The following is an 18,526-nucleotide window of genomic DNA, read 5'->3' as shown; positions in this document are numbered from 1 at the left end:
GTTGCCTGAAGTCACACAGCTGATGAGCATCTCTACTATCTATCTCTCCCACTAAAAGACAAGATCCACATGAGCTGCCTCTTTGAGCTGTCTTATTTGCTGTTGAGCCCCTGCATCTGGAGAAGCGTGCCACATGCAGCAGCACCATATAAAAGATGTCAGTGATGCTAAGACCAGGTTATACAGAGGGAGAAATGGGAAAGAAGCCTGGAGAGAAACAGTGGGAAGATGGTGGGAGATACTGGGGGGGCAGCAGTAGGACTGGTAAGAGTGTGGTGAGCTGGAGACAGTGTCAAGGAAAAATGACAGATCCTGTGGACTGGTTTAATTTTAACAGATTAAGAAGAGAGGGGATCCCTGGGTGGCGCAGCGGTTTGGCGCCTGCCTTTGGCCCGGGGCGCGATCCTGGAGACCCGGGATCGAATCCCACGTCGGGCTCCCGGTGCATGGAGCCTGCTTCTCCCTCTGCCTGTGTCTCTGCTTCTCTCTCTCTCACTGTGTGCCTATCATAAATAAATAAAATTTAAAAAAAAAAAAAAAAAAAAAAAAAGAAGAGAGGCCAAAAGCCTGAAGTTCACCTCCTTCCTTCCTGTTCTGAGTCCAGTGTATCAACAGATACTGTTGGCTCCTCCAAAAGTTGGAACCCAACTGTCTCAGCCCACAGCATTCTCACAGCTCTCCTGGAACATGGCAAGAGTGTCCTGAGAGGTCACCTACGCTGCAGCCAGAGGAATCCTGATAAAACTACATCAGATCATGTCCCTTATCTGTTCAAAACAGGCTGGCACAAACACAATGGCCTCTTGTCCTGCAGGACCTGGCCCCTGCTTCCTCTTGGCCCCACTCTCACCATTTTGGCTACCTCAGTGCAGCTCCCACCCAGGACCTTGTATGTGTTGTTCCCTTTGAGTGCAAGGTTTGTCCCTAGATTTTCCGTTAATCTCACTCTCTTATTTCTTCAGGTCTTTTCTCAAGTATCAGCTTCTCACTGAGGTTTGTCCAGGCCAGCTTATTAAAAAGGCAACACCGTCCCCCTCCCCCAACACTCCTTAACCCTTTCTCTGCTTTTTCTCCACTGCACTTGAGCAGATATACCCTACAAGCTTTTCTGGCCTGTCTCCTTCACTACAATGAGCACCAGGTGATTTTTGCCAGGTTTGTTCACTGCATTTTCCCCAGCACCTACAATCTCATCGGACACATTCAATTATGTGTTAATGAACACCTACTATGTGCCAGATACTGTGCAATACACTTGGAAGACAAGAATCAAGAAATACAGACATGAGGTCCCTGCGGACCTTGCAAAATGTGGCAATGATACCAAAGTGGCCGGTTTAATTTATGATTGGATACATGTAAAACCCACAGTGCAATAAAACCAAGTGACGAGTGGGCAGAAATCAGTGTTCTTGTTGGGGGTAGACTGTTAAGGAAACTTGACAGCTCATCTCACCCTGAAAGACCGAATTAACCTGGCAACGTTGGTGGAAGGAGGACCCAGTAGTGAACAGTTTGGAGGCAGGCCCCGAGTGAAGAAGCAGAGACATCAGTGGGCTAGAGTTTGGTGCTGAAGATGGGGGACAGGGAAAGAGGTGGGAAAAGTAGGCCTGCCAGATTAGACAGGCCCTGCGCCCCAATCTAAAGCCTCCAGGAGGGTGTTTTTTTTTAAGATTTTATTTTTATTATTTATTGATGAGAGAGAGGCAGAGACACAGGCAGAGGGAGTAACAGGCTCCATGCAGAAAGCCCGACACGGGACTCGATCCGGGGACCCCAGGATCACACCCTGGACTGAAGGCGGCGCCTAACCGCTGAGCCACCTGGGCTGCCCACCTCCAAGAGTTTTAATTTAATTTTATTTTTTTTTATTTATTTATGATAGTCATCAGAGAGAGAGAGAGGCAGAGACATAGGCAGAGGAAGAAGCAGGCTCCATGCACCGGGAGCCCGATGTGGGATTCGATCCTGGGTCTCCAGGATCGCGCCCTGGGCCAAAGGCAGGCGCCAAACCGCTGCGCCACCCAGGGATCCCAAGAGTTTTAATTTTAAGCAAGGGATGTGGATATGCAGTGACTTGGGTTGCAGCGCTGGGACTGGATCAGGGACAGCTGGCCTGGAAGAGGAAGCCATGCAGACAAGTGCTTGCCAAGGAGTGGGGACTCACAACCTGGCACGGGGGTGGCATGACCCAGACGGTAGGACAGAGCAAGGACCCCGCGGACCCCGAGACCCTAGTCCAAGCCCTCTCCGGACCTGGCACGCGGCTGCCTTGTTCCAAGAAGCACACACGGGTCCGGGAGGGAACACCAGCTTCTCCCCTGCACGCTCTCGGCCGTCTGGCTTCCCAGGGTGCTCTCGTGGAGGCTCTCCCAAGCGGCCACCACCTGCAGCGGGGGAGCAAGCACCCCCCTCCAGCTCTTATTCCCCGCACCCCCGAATGGCGGCAGTTCCCGCTCACTGAGGGCTCCCCACGACCCTGGATGACCAAACCCTTGACACGAGCGGGTCTCCGCGGAGGGGAGTCAGGGGCCCTGCCGCGGAGAGATCCCGGCCTGTCCCATCCAAAGCCCAGCTCGCTATGTCTGACCACCCGGCGCCTGAGAGCGGGCTCTGGGGGCGGCCACGGAGCTCTCTCGAGGTCGACCCAGAGTCACCCCTCCCCCCCCCCCCCCCACCGGCCGCGACTCGGGGCGGAGCGGGTCGTCGGGGCCACCACGCTCGCGGGCACCGCGGCTACGGCGGCAGAGAGAGACCGCCCTCTCGGCCTCCCTTAAACCACTGCAGAGGCGAAACTCCACGCTGCCGGTTGAAGGATGGCCTTTTAAACCTATCAGCGCGAAGCCGCGGCGACTCTCCGCCCAATCGACATTCTTTTTTGGCCTGAAGGCGGTGCCCTCACGGACCCCGTCAGCCCAATGGGAGAGGTGGAAATTTCCAGAAAGAACAGGACCAATGGGCGCGGCCAGCGGGGCCACGATTGGCGGACCAAGCCACCAATCCCTGTAGCAGAAGTCCGCCCCTCCCTCCAATCATAGAGCTTTGGGCAGGCGGGGCTTACCGGGAAGAGTCCAATCCGGAGGCGCGAGGGAGGCAGGGCTGAGGGGATTACTCTCAACTGCCCAATGACAGAGAAGCAGAGATGATGGGCTAGGCTTCAAGCCAATAGTAGGGAAGCACTGAAAGCCCCCTCGGGGAGCTCCACCAATGAGCAGGCGAGGAAGGGGTGGGATCCAGGGGTCCCGGCAGCTTCTAGTAGGTTCCAGAAGGCGGCGCGTGCGGTTGGGAACGCGGAGCGGACGGAGTCGATTCAACGGGGTTCCGGGCTCGGCTATGGAGCAGGTGAAGGGGGAGGGGCGGGCCGAGGCCTGGGGGCAGCTCGGACACCGGCGGAGGCCGGGCCACGGGTGGAGGAGCGGGGCGGGCGCCGATCGGGGAGGCCGGAGCGGCGGTGGGGGGCCGGCCGAGCAGCGGCAGCGGCAGGGGGAGGACGTGAGGGCCGCGGCCCACCGAGCGGGAGGTGAGCAGTGTAGTGAGGCCGAGTTGTGGGGAGCGCCGGGTCCAGTCAGCGCCCGTCGCCTGCCCGCTCGGTGAGGAGGACCGGGGGACCGGCGACGGTTCGGCCTAAGTCGAACGGGAAGAGAGGCCGTGGCTGGGCCCCGGAGGCCTCCTGGGAGGTGGCTCTCAGCTCAGCGGGGAACGCGGGGAGGGCTGACGGTGGGCGAGGGGCTTCGGTAGAGGCCGGGGGGCCCGGGTCCGCACCAGCGGGGATAGGGGACGGAGAAGAGAAGCCGGCCGGGACTTGGCCACAGTTAACTTGGGAGGATGCGGAGCGGGGACGGGAATCCGCTGGAAGTAGCCGGTTGGGGGAAATACTACTTTTCTGCCTACGGAAGGACGTTGAGGGAAGGTTTGATGAGCGGCGGGCCGGCAGCTTTGCCTGATGCAGGCAAGGGACGGTGCCGCCAAAGTCCTTGGAACGGTTTCCATCTCTGCCAGGGCTTTACAGATGTGTATGCCGCCCCTCCCTTTTCTTTTCTTTTCTGTCTTGAGTGTATGTGATTCGAGAGTAACTGAAGATTGATGTTTCTGGAAGGTTGGTTTCTGATTACACAAGGAGGAATTGGTTTCTGTAGAAAATCTAGGCTATGTAGATAAGCAGCAAAAAGTAAGTTATTTGTCTCGGCTCAGCATTTTTAGGGGACCGCGTTTGTAGCTGCTGCTGGTGGTTGCTTTCAGTGGCTTCATTTTATCTGCTGCCTGGAGGTTGTAAACAGCCAGAAGAGATTTTGTTCTATTCGAAGCTGTCATTGAAGTGTAGCACTTCTTGGGAGGGGGAAATGGCTCCTTGTTTTTTGTGTGATTTAGAAAGCCTAGTGTTACTTTTCTCAGGTAAAGCCATTGCTGCTTTAATTAAATCTGGAGCCTCTTTGGTAAGTTTTTTTTAAGTTGTAGAATTGGAGGGGTGAATAGTTTTTTTTGTTGTTGTTGTTGTTTTTTTCTCACTTGGGATGATTAAATTGTATCTAAGACTAAGTAGGCTATGGTAAAGACAAAAACAAAGATTTTTGGAGTGAAAAACTCGTTACTTAGAAATTGAAGAAAAGGGTTTGTGCCTCTTGTCAAAATAGGGAAAAAACTTTTTAAAGTGGTGCTGTCCATTGCAGATGGAGCGGGTATACAGGTAGACTGTAAATGAATGACTAAACTCAGGGCTGCACACTCCTGCCTTGTGTGGAGGCAACTTAGAATTTTAACTCCAGGTGTGTCCCAACCTATCCTGAGCCCATTGATCATGCAACTCTGCCTTTGGTTTCCATTTTCAACTCAGATCTGTATTTCAGGTTTCAGAAGTATTCAAGTTGGGCAGATTGGAGTGTCCATATTCTCTTTTTAGTGCCTTTCGAATCCCAGGGTAACGTACTTTTTGCATTACTTAATGCAGACATGGAACTGTGGGAGACATTTAGCAAGATAGCGTTCGCTATTAATGTGCATTGTGCGCTGGTGTTTTCTATTCTACTTGATGTTTTATTTTTTATTTTATTTTTTCTACTTGATGTTTTAAAGTGCTGATCATGACCTCCAGACTTGATTTCCTGACCTACTGCGGGCCGGTACTCACTTTGGAAAATGATGTTTTGTAGGATAGGGAAGAACCTTATGGAGCTGTTCTCAACTGTCTTGATACTAGTTGAGTTTTTAACTTTTTGCTTTGTGGTCTCCTTCCTGAGTTCTTTTTTTTTCCCCGCCAAGATTTTTATTTATTTATGTGACAGAGAAAGAGAGCACCAGCAAGAGGAGAGGGGGAAGCAGACTCGGGAGCACTATGTGGGGCCTCCGTCCCAGGATGCTGGGATCATGACCTGAACCAAAGGCAGATGCTGAGCCACCCAGGCATCCCTCCTTTCCTGGGTTCTAAGATGTTTATCCTGTGCTGCATTTGGCAGTCTTTTCCTTACTTTGTCCTTTTTAAGGTGTCTCTAATATTTCTGGTTAATGGAGGGAAGTTCCCGATTGGTAAGCCTCAGGGTTCCAAAATCACTTGCATGAGTAGGTAGGTACTGGATCATGGCTGGGCGATAGACTCAAGACAGAATGATTTAGTAACTTGAATGACATACTTGATCTCACCAAATGTGTGCATTTGAGATGTGGCCCTTTTTCTCTTGAAGGGCTTCCCAGGTTGGAAGAAGCCTTGAATTAGGACCGTGGTCTGAATATTTGAGAGGATGGGATATTAAACCACGAATAGTGTTTCATTTTCTTACATAGCTTGTATAATATGAGAATGCTTAAATGTGGCAAAGACTGATTTTCAGAGGCTAGCTCTCGTTTACTCATTAAGAGCACAGTAATCTACCACGTTGTGACATATTACCACAATTATGAATGGAAATAGATTCTTCTCCGATCGTGGGTGAGCATCTCCATGCTCCCAGAGAAGCTGTCGTGAAGCCTGTGGGTTGTGGAGCATGTGTCTGTGCACACTCCATTCACTTATTTCATGACTCCCTTTTCTGTGAGGAGCAGTGCGGCCTGTGTTTGGTTGATCATTTGGGCCTCTTGGCATTCTGATGGCAAATGAATTTGTTTTTCCACGAAAGGAACTCACGAGTATGTTCTTAATCAGCCCTAAGTAGAGACTTTGGAAAGAGTGGCAAGAATTCTAATTCGCACTGGAGACAGTGGAGAGCCAAGGGTCAGGCTTTATTTCTTTGTTCGTTATTATTTATTGGTTGGTTCCAAAAGATGTGGGAGATGGTAAACGAACAAATTGAGTGGTTTTTTTTTGGTTTTTAAAGTAACTTTGTCAATAACCACCTTAAGTCAGGATCAAGCAAGTGTGTTATGGGGAAAAACTACATTGACCTTTTTTTTCCCTTAGGTAAATGAGCTGAAAGAGAAGGGCAATAAGGCCCTGAGTGCGGGCAACATTGATGACGCACTGCAGTGCTACTCTGAGGCCATTAAGTTAGATCCCCAGAACCATGTGCTCTATAGCAATCGCTCCGCAGCCTACGCCAAGAAAGGGGACTACCAGAAGGCTTATGAGGATGGCTGCAAAACCGTGGACTTAAAGCCCGACTGGGGCAAGGTAAGCTGTGGATGCACTGGGACTTCAGAGTTCGCAGAAATGCCTTCTAGAATGCTGTTAAGTACAGGGCCCTCCTGACCTGGCTGGTTGCGATTCCTGTAGACAGGTAGTTGCTGGCCCATTTGTTCTCCCCGTCTGCGTCTTTGCCTCAGACTGATGGCACGGGTCGCCAAGTCTGAGATCCCATCTGTCACTGAGACCGCTCTTCTCCTTTGTACTGCTGAGAGACGAAAGGCTGCTGACGGACAGCCCTGGGTCATAAGATAAACTGAGGTGGGGAGGGTAAGCATCTTTGAATTGTGGCTGGATTCTTCATTCTTGGCACCATGTGCTCCTCTTCCTGTTCTTTGGTCCTCACGTGAATACCCATTTTGTCCTGTGAAATGTAAAACAGGTTCTTTGGAGTTCATCTTCTGGACTAACTCCTGGTGTCCTTTATTTCTTTTTTTTTATTCTTTCTTGCTGGTTTAAGGGCTATTCGAGGAAGGCTGCAGCCCTTGAGTTCTTAAACCGATTTGAAGAAGCCAAGCGAACCTACGAAGAGGGTTTAAAACATGAAGCAAATAATCCTCAGCTCAAAGAGGGCTTACAGAATATGGAGGCTCGATTGGCAGGTAGGTGCCAATACACTGTTGGTGGTGTGTTTTGGGGGGGTTTTGTTTTGTTTTTAATGGGGTTAACTTTGAGGCTCTCCTGCCTAAATATCAGGCTTAAAGGCTAAAGATGCATCAGGGATCAAGGGAACCGATTTCTGATCACGTGCTTTTTTTGTTCGAAACAGAACGGAAATTCATGAACCCTTTCAACATGCCCAATCTGTACCAGAAATTGGAGAGTGATCCCAGGACAAGGACACTGCTCGCTGATCCTACCTACCGGGAGCTGATAGAGCAACTACGAAACAAGCCATCTGACTTGGGCACGTAAGTCAAGGCAGCATGGTTTGTCTCTGGAAATAGACAAGAATATGGTGCTTTCTTCCTGGCATTTTATGCCTGGGCATAAGGAAGGAGGGTGTCCCTCAATCAGACAGCAATGTTTCTGCCTTTGCTTTTTCTCTAATGAGCGGTAGGTGTTTGTTGGTTTGTAGTTTATTTGTATTTCAAGAAAGGGTCAAGGGGGACATGTTATCAGAATAATTTAGAATTTTCATTTTTAAGTCTCCATGACTGTTCGCTCCTCTACTATAATTCTGATCTGGCACCAACACTATCTTTTGTATACATACCCCACATGCTGTCTCTTGGGACATTGACGAGGACACTTGTGGTTGAGAAGAGTGTCAGGTGTAAAGATGTGTTTAAGTCCTGGTATCTGTGGCTACCTGAATCTCTGTGGTTCCTGAGATGAGATGGAGTACACCTCTAACTCATCCATCTGTGTGTCTTCTCCCCTCAAGAAATAACCCTGACTCGATTTAGGTGGATTGTCGAGGGGTAGGGTATTCCCCAGTGGTACCTCATGGATAGTGCGGAATCTAGCAGTTTTTCTGTGGAAGAGAAGCTCTCAATATAGTAATCTAAGACTTAGCAGTAAATAGCTTAAAATCGGTTGTGAGGAAGAATATCTGTGACTTTCTTTCTTTACCAATTCTAGGAAACTGCAAGATCCCCGGATCATGACTACTCTGAGCGTCCTGCTGGGTGTGGATCTGGGCAGCATGGATGAAGAGGAGGAAGTTGGAACACCTCCCCCACCTCCTCCTCCCAAGAAGGACACCAAGCCAGAGCCAATGGAAGAAGATCTTCCAGAGAATAAGAAGCAGGTCTCGTTTTTTTCCTCATTGTCACATGTTCCTAAGCAACCTAGTTAGGAAGCCCCTGTCAGACAGGAGTGCCATGGGTCAGGCCGGCTGTGACTTTTGAGTGCACGGTGGTTGTTGTTAATGAGAATGGTCAGTATGTTGAAAGGTTGACTTGCCAAGAGATTTAATAAGAATGGTGTATCTCAGACTTGCGGCATGGATGTTGGTCAGGGCAAGCTGGTAAAATTATGTGATCTTGTCCTCGCCGGGGTCCAGAGGGATATTGTCCACACCCATCTTCAGGCTTCTGTTTTCTGGTTGGATGTATGTAGTTGAAAGTTGTCCACTTAGCAACATTGTCTTCCAGAGCAGGAGGCATGTGGTTACACGATTTTATTTCCCTTCTTATAAATGGGAACAGCAGATTGTTGCCGTATTTAGCACCTTCAGATGGGTAAGCGTTGGTTGTTCAGGGTGTCTCCAAGCTGGGAAAAGGCCCTATGATGTGGGTGTTAGCGAGCTGTGCTGAAGACTTCTGCCACCGGGCCAGCCCCTTCCGAAGCTCCCACCACCCCTCTGCTGCTACTCCCTGACTGCAGAGGCCCCAGGGTAGCTGTGTGACAAACTGACTTGGCACCACCTCTCCCAGTAAAACAAGGTACAGAACTGCTATCCTTTTTGAGGCTGGCACAAGCTGAAGAGATGTCCTCTCCCCTGAAGCAGCTCTCTGCTCTCTGATGGAATCCAGGACTGTAGATGGAAAAGGGAGTTTCAGAGGAGGTAGAGATGAAACTTTAACTTTTCATTCCAACAGCTAGTCCTTCACTTTTCAATCTCTGGCTGGTTGGTAGAGGTGGAAACCTTGCTTCCATAGACCTGTTGGTCGTACGTGCTGTAAGGTCCCTGTGATGGGTTGCAAGCTCGCTTTCTTTGCCATCTGGGTTAGATTTGCTCAGTGCCCTTCCTGTACCTTGTCTAGGCACTGAAAGAGAAAGAGCTGGGTAACGAAGCCTACAAGAAGAAAGACTTTGACACAGCCTTGAAGCACTATGACAGAGCCAAGGACCTGGACCCCACCAACATGACTTACATGACCAATCAAGCAGGTGAGGCCCAGGCCAAGGGGTAAGTGCGTTGTCAGGGGGTCCTGGGGAATGACAGAGGCTGACTCTTCCTCAATCCTCCTGCCTGGCAGCCGTGTACTTCGAGAAGGGCGACTACAGTAAATGCCGGGAGCTTTGTGAGAAGGCCATCGAAGTGGGGCGAGAAAACCGAGAAGACTATCGACAGATTGCCAAGTACGCGCGACCTTCAGCTGTACTTCGAGTGGTGTGGAGGGGTCGATGTCCGAGACTTAAATTTCCCTGCATGGGGAGGAGGGTTGCTGGCCACACGACCTGCTCTGTTAACTGTGGGCTGGAGAGGAGGCTGCAGGCATCGAGACAAAAGGTGTTTGGAGGGCGTAGTGTCCCAGCAGTGAGGGGGGGCCTTGTTCCTAGCTGTTGACGTCATTTCTCTGCAGGAGATGACCTTGTGCCTGCTCCACACTTAGTAAATTCTTTTTCACTTGTTTCTGTCAGAGCTTATGCTCGAATTGGCAACTCCTACTTCAAGGAAGAAAAGTACAAGGATGCCATCCATTTCTATAACAAGTCTTTGGCAGAGCACCGGACCCCAGATGTGCTCAAGAAATGCCAACAGGTGGGTACGGAGAAATGGGGGTGTTTCGTTGTTAACTTATTTCTTAGAGTGTAATTAATAATCTTAAATGGTTTTACGTAGTGTTTTTGATCGTTTTATGTAACAGCCTTGTCCATTGAGAACAGGTAAGGAATAACCCTAGGTTGTCTGTGTACTTTTTTTTTTTTTTTTAAAGATTTTATTTATTTATTCATGAGAGACAGAGAGAGAGAGAGAGAGAGAGAGAGAGGCAGAGACACAGGCAGAGGGAGAAGCAGGCTCCATGCAGGGAGCCTGACGTGGGACTCGATCCCAGGTTTCCAGGATCAGGCCCTGGGCTGAAGGTGGCGCTAAACTGCTGAACCACTCGGGCTACCCTGTGTACTTTTATGTCAGCTCAGATCTTAACTTCAGCAGGGGGGTCAGTGAATGCAGAATGTTACTGTTCTTACTGTGACTTCATTTTTTTTTGCTTTATACAACTAAAGTGGTGTGGGTTGTGCCTGTTATAAATTATGGAGGGGGCTGCTTTTATTGACAAGTTTGGTCAGGAATTTTTTTCTTTAAAATTTTATTTGAATGGTTGCATATGCACAAGTGGGGAGAAGGGGAGAGGGAGAAGCAGACTCCCCGCTGAGCAGAGAGCCTGACTTGGGCTCATCCCAGGACCCTGAGATCATGACCTGAGCAAGTCAGATGCTTCACCAGCTGAGCCACCCAGGCACCCCAAGATTGGTGAGAAAGCTAATTGTGTTATTGACACATGAAAGAGGGAAAGGATCTTAAGCAGGCTCTACTCCTAGTATGGAGCCCAACACAGGCTCAGTCTCACAACCCTGAGATGACCTGAGCCAAAACCAAGAGTTGGATGCTTAACCAGTGAACCACTCAGGTACCCCACAGTATACCTTGATAAGGAATGTGATTTGTTTCTGTTTTTAAGTAATGTCTACACCCATTGTGGGGCTTGGGCTTGAATTCAGAACTCTGAGATTGAGAGCTGCATGCACGGTACTTCTTGAAAATCAGAATCCGCCCATGGCTTTTTTCAGTGACATGTTCATGAGTGTTTATTTATTTATTTTTTTTTGAGATTTTATTTATTTATTCATGAGAGAGAGGGAGAGAAAAAGAGAGAGGCAGAGACACAGGCAGAGGGAGCAGCAGATTCCATGCAGGGAGCCCGATGTGGGACTCGATCCTGGGTCTCCAGGATCAAGCCCTAGGCTGAAGGTGGTGCTAAACCAGTGAGCCACCAGGCTGCCCATTTATAATTGTTTAAATAATAATCTGAAGGACTGTTTTTTCTTAGGCAGAGAAAATTCTGAAGGAGCAAGAGCGGCTGGCTTACATAAACCCAGATCTGGCCTTGGAGGAGAAGAACAAAGGCAATGAATGTTTTCAGAAAGGTACATTCCAGCTCAGGTGGGGTGGAGCCTTTGGTAAGAGTGGAACAGACCTGTCTTCTTCCTTGGCTGTCCGCGGGCTGGATATGCCCTGTGGGGAGGGTGGCCTTTTGCTTTCTTTTCTTTTTTTTTTTTTTTTTTCTTTTTTTTTTTTTGCCTTTTGCTTTCTAAAACCATTTTATTCCTTATCCAGGGGACTATCCCCAGGCCATGAAGCATTATACAGAAGCCATCAAACGGAATCCAAAAGATGCCAAATTGTACAGCAATCGAGCTGCCTGCTACACCAAACTCCTGGAGTTTCAGCTGGCGCTCAAGGTGGGCAGGTCTGGGAATTTTGAGCAGCCACTATTGTCATTAACCTATATGTGAGGAATATGTTTTTTCTCTTCACATTTTCATTGACATCAGTTTGATGTTACTATTTTGATCTTAGAGTCAAGGTAATGGTGCATGAACATGTGAGTTTCCTAAGTACAGGGTCTGCTTAGACCCGGCCCATCAAGTGGTTGGGAGATTGGAAAAGTGGATCTTTGGGGCGCCTGGGTTGGCTCGGTTAAGCATCTGCTTTTGGCTTGGGTTATAATCCCAGGGTCCTAGGATCGAGTCCCACATTGGGCTCCCTGCTCAGCGGAGAGGCGTTCTCTCACAAATCTTCAAAAGAAAGAAAAATGGATTCTTTTCTACTTTTTCTGATGATAGATTCTTTTTCCTTCCTGTTAGTTTTCTCTCTTCCTTTTTTTTTTTAAGATTTTATTTATTTATTCATGAGAGACACAGGCAGAGGGAGAAGCAGGTTCCATGCAAGGAGCCTGATGCGGGACTCGATCCCAGGTCTCCAGGATCAAACCCCAGGCTGAAGGCGGCGCTAAACCGCTGAGCCACCCGGGCTGCCCTCTCCCTTGCTTTTTAACCTTTTAAGTGTACAGTTCAGTGGTATCCAATGTATTCACACTATGCAACCCTCATTCCTGTACCTCCAGAACCTTTTCATCTTACCAAACAAACTGCATCGTTTTTGTTTTTGTTTTTTTAAAGATTGTACTTATTTATTAGAACACAAGCAGGGGGATCCCTCGGTGGCGCAGCGGTTTGGCGCCTGCCTTTGGCCCAGGGCGCGATCCTGGAGACCCAGGATCGAATCCCACATCAGGCTCCCGGTGCATGGAGCCTGCTTCTTCCTCCGCCTGTGTCTCTGCCTCTCTGTCTCTCTCTGTGACTATCATAAAAAAAAAAAAAAAAAAAAAAAAAAAACACAAGCAGGGAAGAGAGAGAGGAAGAAGCAGACCCCCCACTGCTGAGCAAGGAGCCTGATGGTAGGGTTCAATCCCAGGACCCCGGGATCATGATCCAAGCCAAAAGCACTCAACCAACTAAGCCATGCAGGAGCCCTGAAACTGCACCCTTTTTTTTTTTTTTTTTTAAAGTTTTTTTTTTAATTTTTATTTATGATAGTCACAGAGAGAGAGAGAGGCAGAGACATAGGCAGAGGGAGAAGCAGGCTCCATGCACCGGGAGCCCGACGTGGGATTCGATCCCGGGTCTCCAGGATCGCGCCCTGGGCCAAAGGCAGGCGCCAAACCGCTGCGCCACCCAGGGATCCCATGAAACTGCACCCTTTAAACACCTAACTCCCATTCCCTCTTCCCTAGTTCCTGGTGGCCACCGTTCTTTAAACACTAACTCCCATTCCCTCTTCCCTAGTTCCTGGTGGCCACCGTTCTCCCATGTCTTTGTGACACTGACTTCTCTAGGGACTTCCTATAAGTGGGATCATCTAGTGTTCTTTCGTGTTAGGCTTATTTCATTGGGCACTGTGTCTTCTGGGGTGCCGTAGCAGGCATCCGTGTCATCTTTGAAGGCTGAGTGCTGTTGGGTCACAAGTACACACCATCATCCATCCATCATCAGATGGCACTGGGTAGTTTCCACCTTGTGGCTACTGGGGTATTGCCTCAGTAGCCTGGGTATTGGACAGGGGCATGCAGCATCTGTTGGGAGTCCCTGCTTGCTTGCTTGTTTTCTTTCTTAGATTTATTTATTTATGAGAAACACAGGCAGAGGGAGAAGCAGGCTCCCTGGGGGGAGCATGATATGGACACTCAATCCCAGGACCTCAGGATTATGACTTGAGCTGAGGCAGATGCTTAACCACTGAACTACCCAGGCACCTTCAGTCCCTGCTTTGTTCTTGTAGGTGAAGTGCTGTGTCGGGAGTTGTTCAATGTTTAATTTTTAAATTAATTAATTAATTAATTGATTATTTTTTGAAGAAGTGCAGTATTGTTCTCCACAGCGGCTTTGTCATCTGCCCTCGCTTTTTGATTAGGTCAGTTAGCAGGTGTGCTGTGAGTGTGGCCACATGTGAGTCTGTCAACCCCATGATGAGAGTAGTTTGTCCCCATTGCTGTCTTGAACACAAGCTGTTGGATGCCTCTGTTGGTGATGTTTAAACCGTTTTCTGGGGTCATCCCCGGTGGCTCAGCAGTTTAGCACTGCCTTCAGCCCAGGTTCTGATCCTGGAGATCCGGGATCGGGATCGGGATCGAGTCCCACATCAGGCTCCCTGCATGGAACCTGCTTCTCTCTCTGCCTGTATTTCTGCCTCTCTCTCTGTCTCTGTCTCCCTCATGAATAAATAAATAAAATCTTAAAAATAAATTAAACCATTTTCTGGATTTTTAAAATGTTCCAAGTCCAGGCCACCTTATGGGAAGGTGACCACATGTGACCTGTAGAGACGCAAGTACTTGAATCCGGCATAGTAGTTGCTTTATTCACTTTTTTTTTTTTGAAATTTTTATTTATTTATGATAGTCACAGAGAGAGAGAGAGAGAGAGAGAGGCAGAGACACAGGCAGAGGGAGAAGCAGGCTCCATGCACTGGGAGCCTGATGTGGGATTCGGTCCCGGGTCTCCAGGATCGCGCCCTGGGCCAAAGGCAGGCGCCAAACCGCTGCGCCACCCAGGGATCCCCGTTTTATTCACTTTATTCGCGAGAGAGACACACAGGCAGAGGGAGAATGGTGGCACTCACTTCAGGACTCCCGGATCACTACCTGAGCCACTGAGCCACTAGGTGCCCCAATAGTTTTTGTTATTGATGCCACTGTTTTCTGGGCCTATGTCTGGCTTAGAGACATCAAAACCAGTCAGTTTACTCAGCCATTAGAAACGACAAATAGAAAAAGAGAGAGAGAGAGAGAGAAAGAGAGAAAGGAAAGAAAGAAGAAAAAGAAAGAAAAGAAAGAAAGAAAGAAAGAAGAAAGAAAAAATACCCACCATTTGCTTCGACGTGGATGGAACTGGAGGGTGTTATGCTGAGTGAAATAAGTCATTGGAAAAAGACAAACATATGGTCTCATTCATTTGGGGAATATAAAAATTAGTGAAAGGGAATAAAGGGAAAGGAGAGAGGATGAGTGAAAATATCAGTGAGGGTGACAAAACATGAGAGACACCTAACTCTGGGAAACGAACAAGGGGTAGTGGAAGGGGAGGTGGGTGGGGGGTTGGGGTGACTGGGTGATGGGCACTATGGGGGGGGCACTTGGCGGGATGAGCACTGGGTGTTATGCTATATGTTGGCAAATTGAACTCCATTAAAAATTTTTTGAAAATAAAAAAACTAGTCAGTTTGCCAAGTGAAGAATAGCATTGACGGTCATCTGGGAGGTAGACCGGTACTTCCCCAGCTCCACGGAGGGGAGCAGTGAACTGAACCATTTGTGGTCTAGGTTTTTGCTGGAATAGTTGGAAGTGGACCTGGTTGTGAAACTATAGTGCATAATAGCATTTTTTCCCCAGAATTTTTCATTTAATAGGCACTTCAAATCCAGAACACCTATGTGCCCTCCAGCGCTTTGAGCGATAAGCACACTGGGGAGGGGGGGTTGCCACACTCTTTGTGAAAAGAGGGGTATGTTTGGCGCTCTGTGTCAGAGCTCTTGAGTGCGCTTTAGGAGTCATTAGCCTTTGATAATAGTGGAATGAAGGCTGCAAGGTCTCTTCAAAAATTTCCCCACAAAAAAAATAAAATAAAATTTCCCCACATATCCAGAAATACATTTTAAAGCTGTCAGGGTCAGGGCCTGTGCATTTCATTTGGTTGGCAGGTCCTTTTCAGTTTCTCAAACTAGAGGTTTCCCTACCTTTTGTGGGTTCTTCCATAATCTTAGCTCTTTGAAAAGTCCAGGCCACTTGTCTTCCTTAGGGTGTTCCATAGTCTGGATTTGTCAACCCTCATGGTTTTGCTTGACTTGTTCTTCTGTCATCCTTGGCTGGGCTTTCTGTGAAACAGCCCAGATGCCTGGGTTAACAGATGCTCTGAACACAAGAATGCTGTCATGGGTGTGGCCGAAGCATTAGATCAGTAATTCCAAATGACCAGCCTGCCTCCAGGTAGCTCATCTGAAGGAATGAGCCGCATTTTTTTTCTTTCCTTCCCAGGACTGTGAGGAATGTATCCAGCTAGAGCCAGCCTTCAGTAAGTACTTCTCCATGGCATCTCCTTGTCCCTTGACACCGGCCCAGAGGTGGAGCGGGGAGAGGACATGCTTGGCTTCTTGTATCTGGGGGCCTGTAGCATTTAGCTAGTGTCAGCAGGCAAGACAGGTGTTGGGGTTCCCATGGGAAGGTGGCAGCAGCACCCTTCAGAGCCATGTTCTACTAACACCTCCCCTTCCCCACTTCAGTCAAGGGGTACACCCGGAAAGCAGCTGCCCTGGAGGCAATGAAGGACTACACGAAAGCCATGGATGTCTACCAGAAGGCGTTAGATCTGGACTCCAACTGTAAGGTAGGGCTCCTTCTGGTCTCCAGGAGGCTCTCCCCTACCTCCATTGTCCCTTGGGTCCTTTTGGTGTTGTTTTGCTGGTTTCTCCCTCTTGCCTGTTTCTTTGTCTCCTTGCTTCTGGTTACCCCTGATATCTCAGAGCTGTGGAAGCAGTGAACCGGTCAGTGCTAACACCCTCCCTTTTGGGCTTTGCTGGGACTCAGGAAGCGGCAGACGGTTACCAGCGCTGTATGATGGCCCAGTACAACCGCCACGATAGCCCCGAAGACGTGAAGCGACGGGCCATGGCTGACCCTGAGGTGCAGCAGATAATGAGTGACCCTGCCATGCGGCTTATCCTGGAGCAGATGCAGAAGGACCCTCAGGCACTCAGCGAGTAAGTGGAGTTGGGGGAGATGGAAAAGGTGGAGGCGAGCAGGGAGCCTGAGCTTGGTGGCCATGTGACCATGACCGTCTAAGGGGAGTGGTTACTGTGTATTGCCTGCTTGCAGTTATAAAGGCTGGCTGCAGGTGGTTAGCTGGGATGGTTCTGTTGCTGCTAACTTAGTTGGCTTGAGTGATCTGGTGGGAAGAGCAGCTTTGCTGGGAGAGCAGCCTCAGACTTGGGCTGTGTCGGCGGGTTCATGTGGAGCCAGCCATATTCTGCCCGCGGACCAGGGCCTTCACAGAGCGTTCTTTGCCAGGACTCCTGTTGGTGCCTTCCATGGGGCTTGAGGAGTTTGCATTGGGGCTGCTCTGAGAGCCAGTAAGACCTTTTTTTTGGGGGGGGGACCTTTTTAGGTTTAAATGTAATAACTAATAACTTTGCCCTTTTTTTTCTTTTAAAGACACTTAAAGAATCCTGTAATAGCACAGAAGATCCAGAAGCTGATGGATGTGGGTCTGATTGCAATTCGGTGATGACTTGCTCATCATCCCCTTCCCTTCGCCCTCATGTGGAAAGAGGAGCTGGGACCGCGGCAAGCCGCGCGGAGCAGAGGGGAGAGCAAGGGAAAGTGAACAACTTCTCTCTATATATTTATATAGACCTATGTGGAAGACACAAGAGACTCGTACTCATGTTACTCGCACCGCCGCTGCCTCTGGGCCCTCCCAGCACACGCATGGTCTCTTCCACCACCCCCTGGGTTCCCTGTTCCCTTCCCCAACTTCAGTCACTGTCTCAGCTGCTCTCCCATAGTTGGTTATTTTTTATTTGGGGCAGTGGGCATGTATGGGGAGGGGGTGCTGTTCTTCCCCGACCTCAGGTCCCAATTGTCCTCACGTTGTTAACTCCACATGCCCTTCTCCAATAAAACAAGCCAGTCGGGCGTGGTTATACATTGTCCTGTTCTTGTAATTTTTTTGCCAAATGACTCAAGTGGTTGCCCTGTAGGGATTACAAACTGAGGTGTGGGAAAGGTGGAAGTAGGAACTGGGTGGGAACCAGAGCCTCTTCCTCAGGTGGTACCTTGGTATGCTTTAGTCGCTAGGTGGCGCCATAGCCCAATGAGCAGCTGAAAGGGAGTTGGGGCCGGGGCTTCCCTCCCCAGAGTGGTACCCCCAGAGGTCCAGGTAAACAGATGCTCCCAACTTTGCCCATTCATCACACTCCAATCTCCTAACCAGAAACCAGCTAGGTGTAGAGGACACTGGTCCCATCCCAGAACAAAAAATGTGTTCCATCACAAGTCTTCTCAGACCTCTGTGAAGGTCAGGAGACTGAATCTGTCAGCTGCTCTATGTTAGAGTTTTTAAAGAATTCCGCTTCCGAGGCGCCTGGGCAGCTCAGTCCATTAAGTATCTGACTCTTGGTTTTGGCCCAGGTCATGACCTCAGGGTTTCGGGATCGAGCCCCATGTTGGGCTCCATGCTTAGAGGGGAATCTGAGGGTTCTCTCCCTCTCCCTCTGCATTTATGTATTCTCTCTCAAATAAATCTTTAAAAAAAACTTGCTCTTGCTCTTGGCCCTTTGCTCAGAGGAGGCCCCTGTGCATCTTTAACTCTGGGTTCAGGGATCCCTGGGTGGCGCAGCGGTTTAGCGCCTGCCTTTGGCCCAGGGCGCGATCCTGGAGACCCTGGATCGAATCCCACGTCGGGCTCCCGGTGCATGGAGCCTGCTTCTCCCTCTGCCTGTGTCTCTGTCTCTCTGTGTGACTATCATAAATAAATAAAGCCACTCTGATCAACTAAAGAATCTTAAGCAGCCACTGAGGAAGAGACGTGCAGAAAACCGAGAATTCCCAGGACATGATGGGTGGAGGACTTCAAATTCCTTGCTTATAAAAAAAAAAACTAGATTTAAAAAAAAAAAAAAAAAACTC

General features: G+C 49.2%; 1 protein-coding gene across 1 annotated transcript; it reads left to right on the top strand.

Moving 5' to 3' along the window:
* The first annotated feature begins 3,219 nt into the window (after positions 1 to 3,219).
* STIP1 (stress induced phosphoprotein 1) lies at positions 3,220 to 17,543 on the top strand. The gene is made up of 14 exons (XM_041722999.1): positions 3,220 to 3,342; positions 6,389 to 6,598; positions 7,071 to 7,212; positions 7,380 to 7,521; positions 8,195 to 8,363; positions 9,322 to 9,448; positions 9,538 to 9,640; positions 9,923 to 10,043; positions 11,335 to 11,431; positions 11,622 to 11,746; positions 15,878 to 15,914; positions 16,123 to 16,226; positions 16,427 to 16,599; positions 17,051 to 17,543. The coding sequence occupies exons 1-14, from the start codon at positions 3,334 to 3,336 to the stop codon at positions 17,121 to 17,123; spliced, it is 1,632 nt and encodes a 543-aa protein (XP_041578933.1). The 5' UTR covers positions 3,220 to 3,333; the 3' UTR covers positions 17,124 to 17,543.
* The last annotated feature ends 983 nt before the right edge of the window (positions 17,544 to 18,526 follow it).

The sequence above is a fragment of the Vulpes lagopus genome, chromosome 11, assembly GCF_018345385.1.
Source record: "Vulpes lagopus strain Blue_001 chromosome 11, ASM1834538v1, whole genome shotgun sequence".
Lineage (NCBI taxonomy): Eukaryota > Metazoa > Chordata > Mammalia > Carnivora > Canidae > Vulpes > Vulpes lagopus.
The sequence above is the reverse complement of the archived record's forward strand: the minus strand, read 5'-3'. Positions and strand labels throughout refer to the sequence as shown.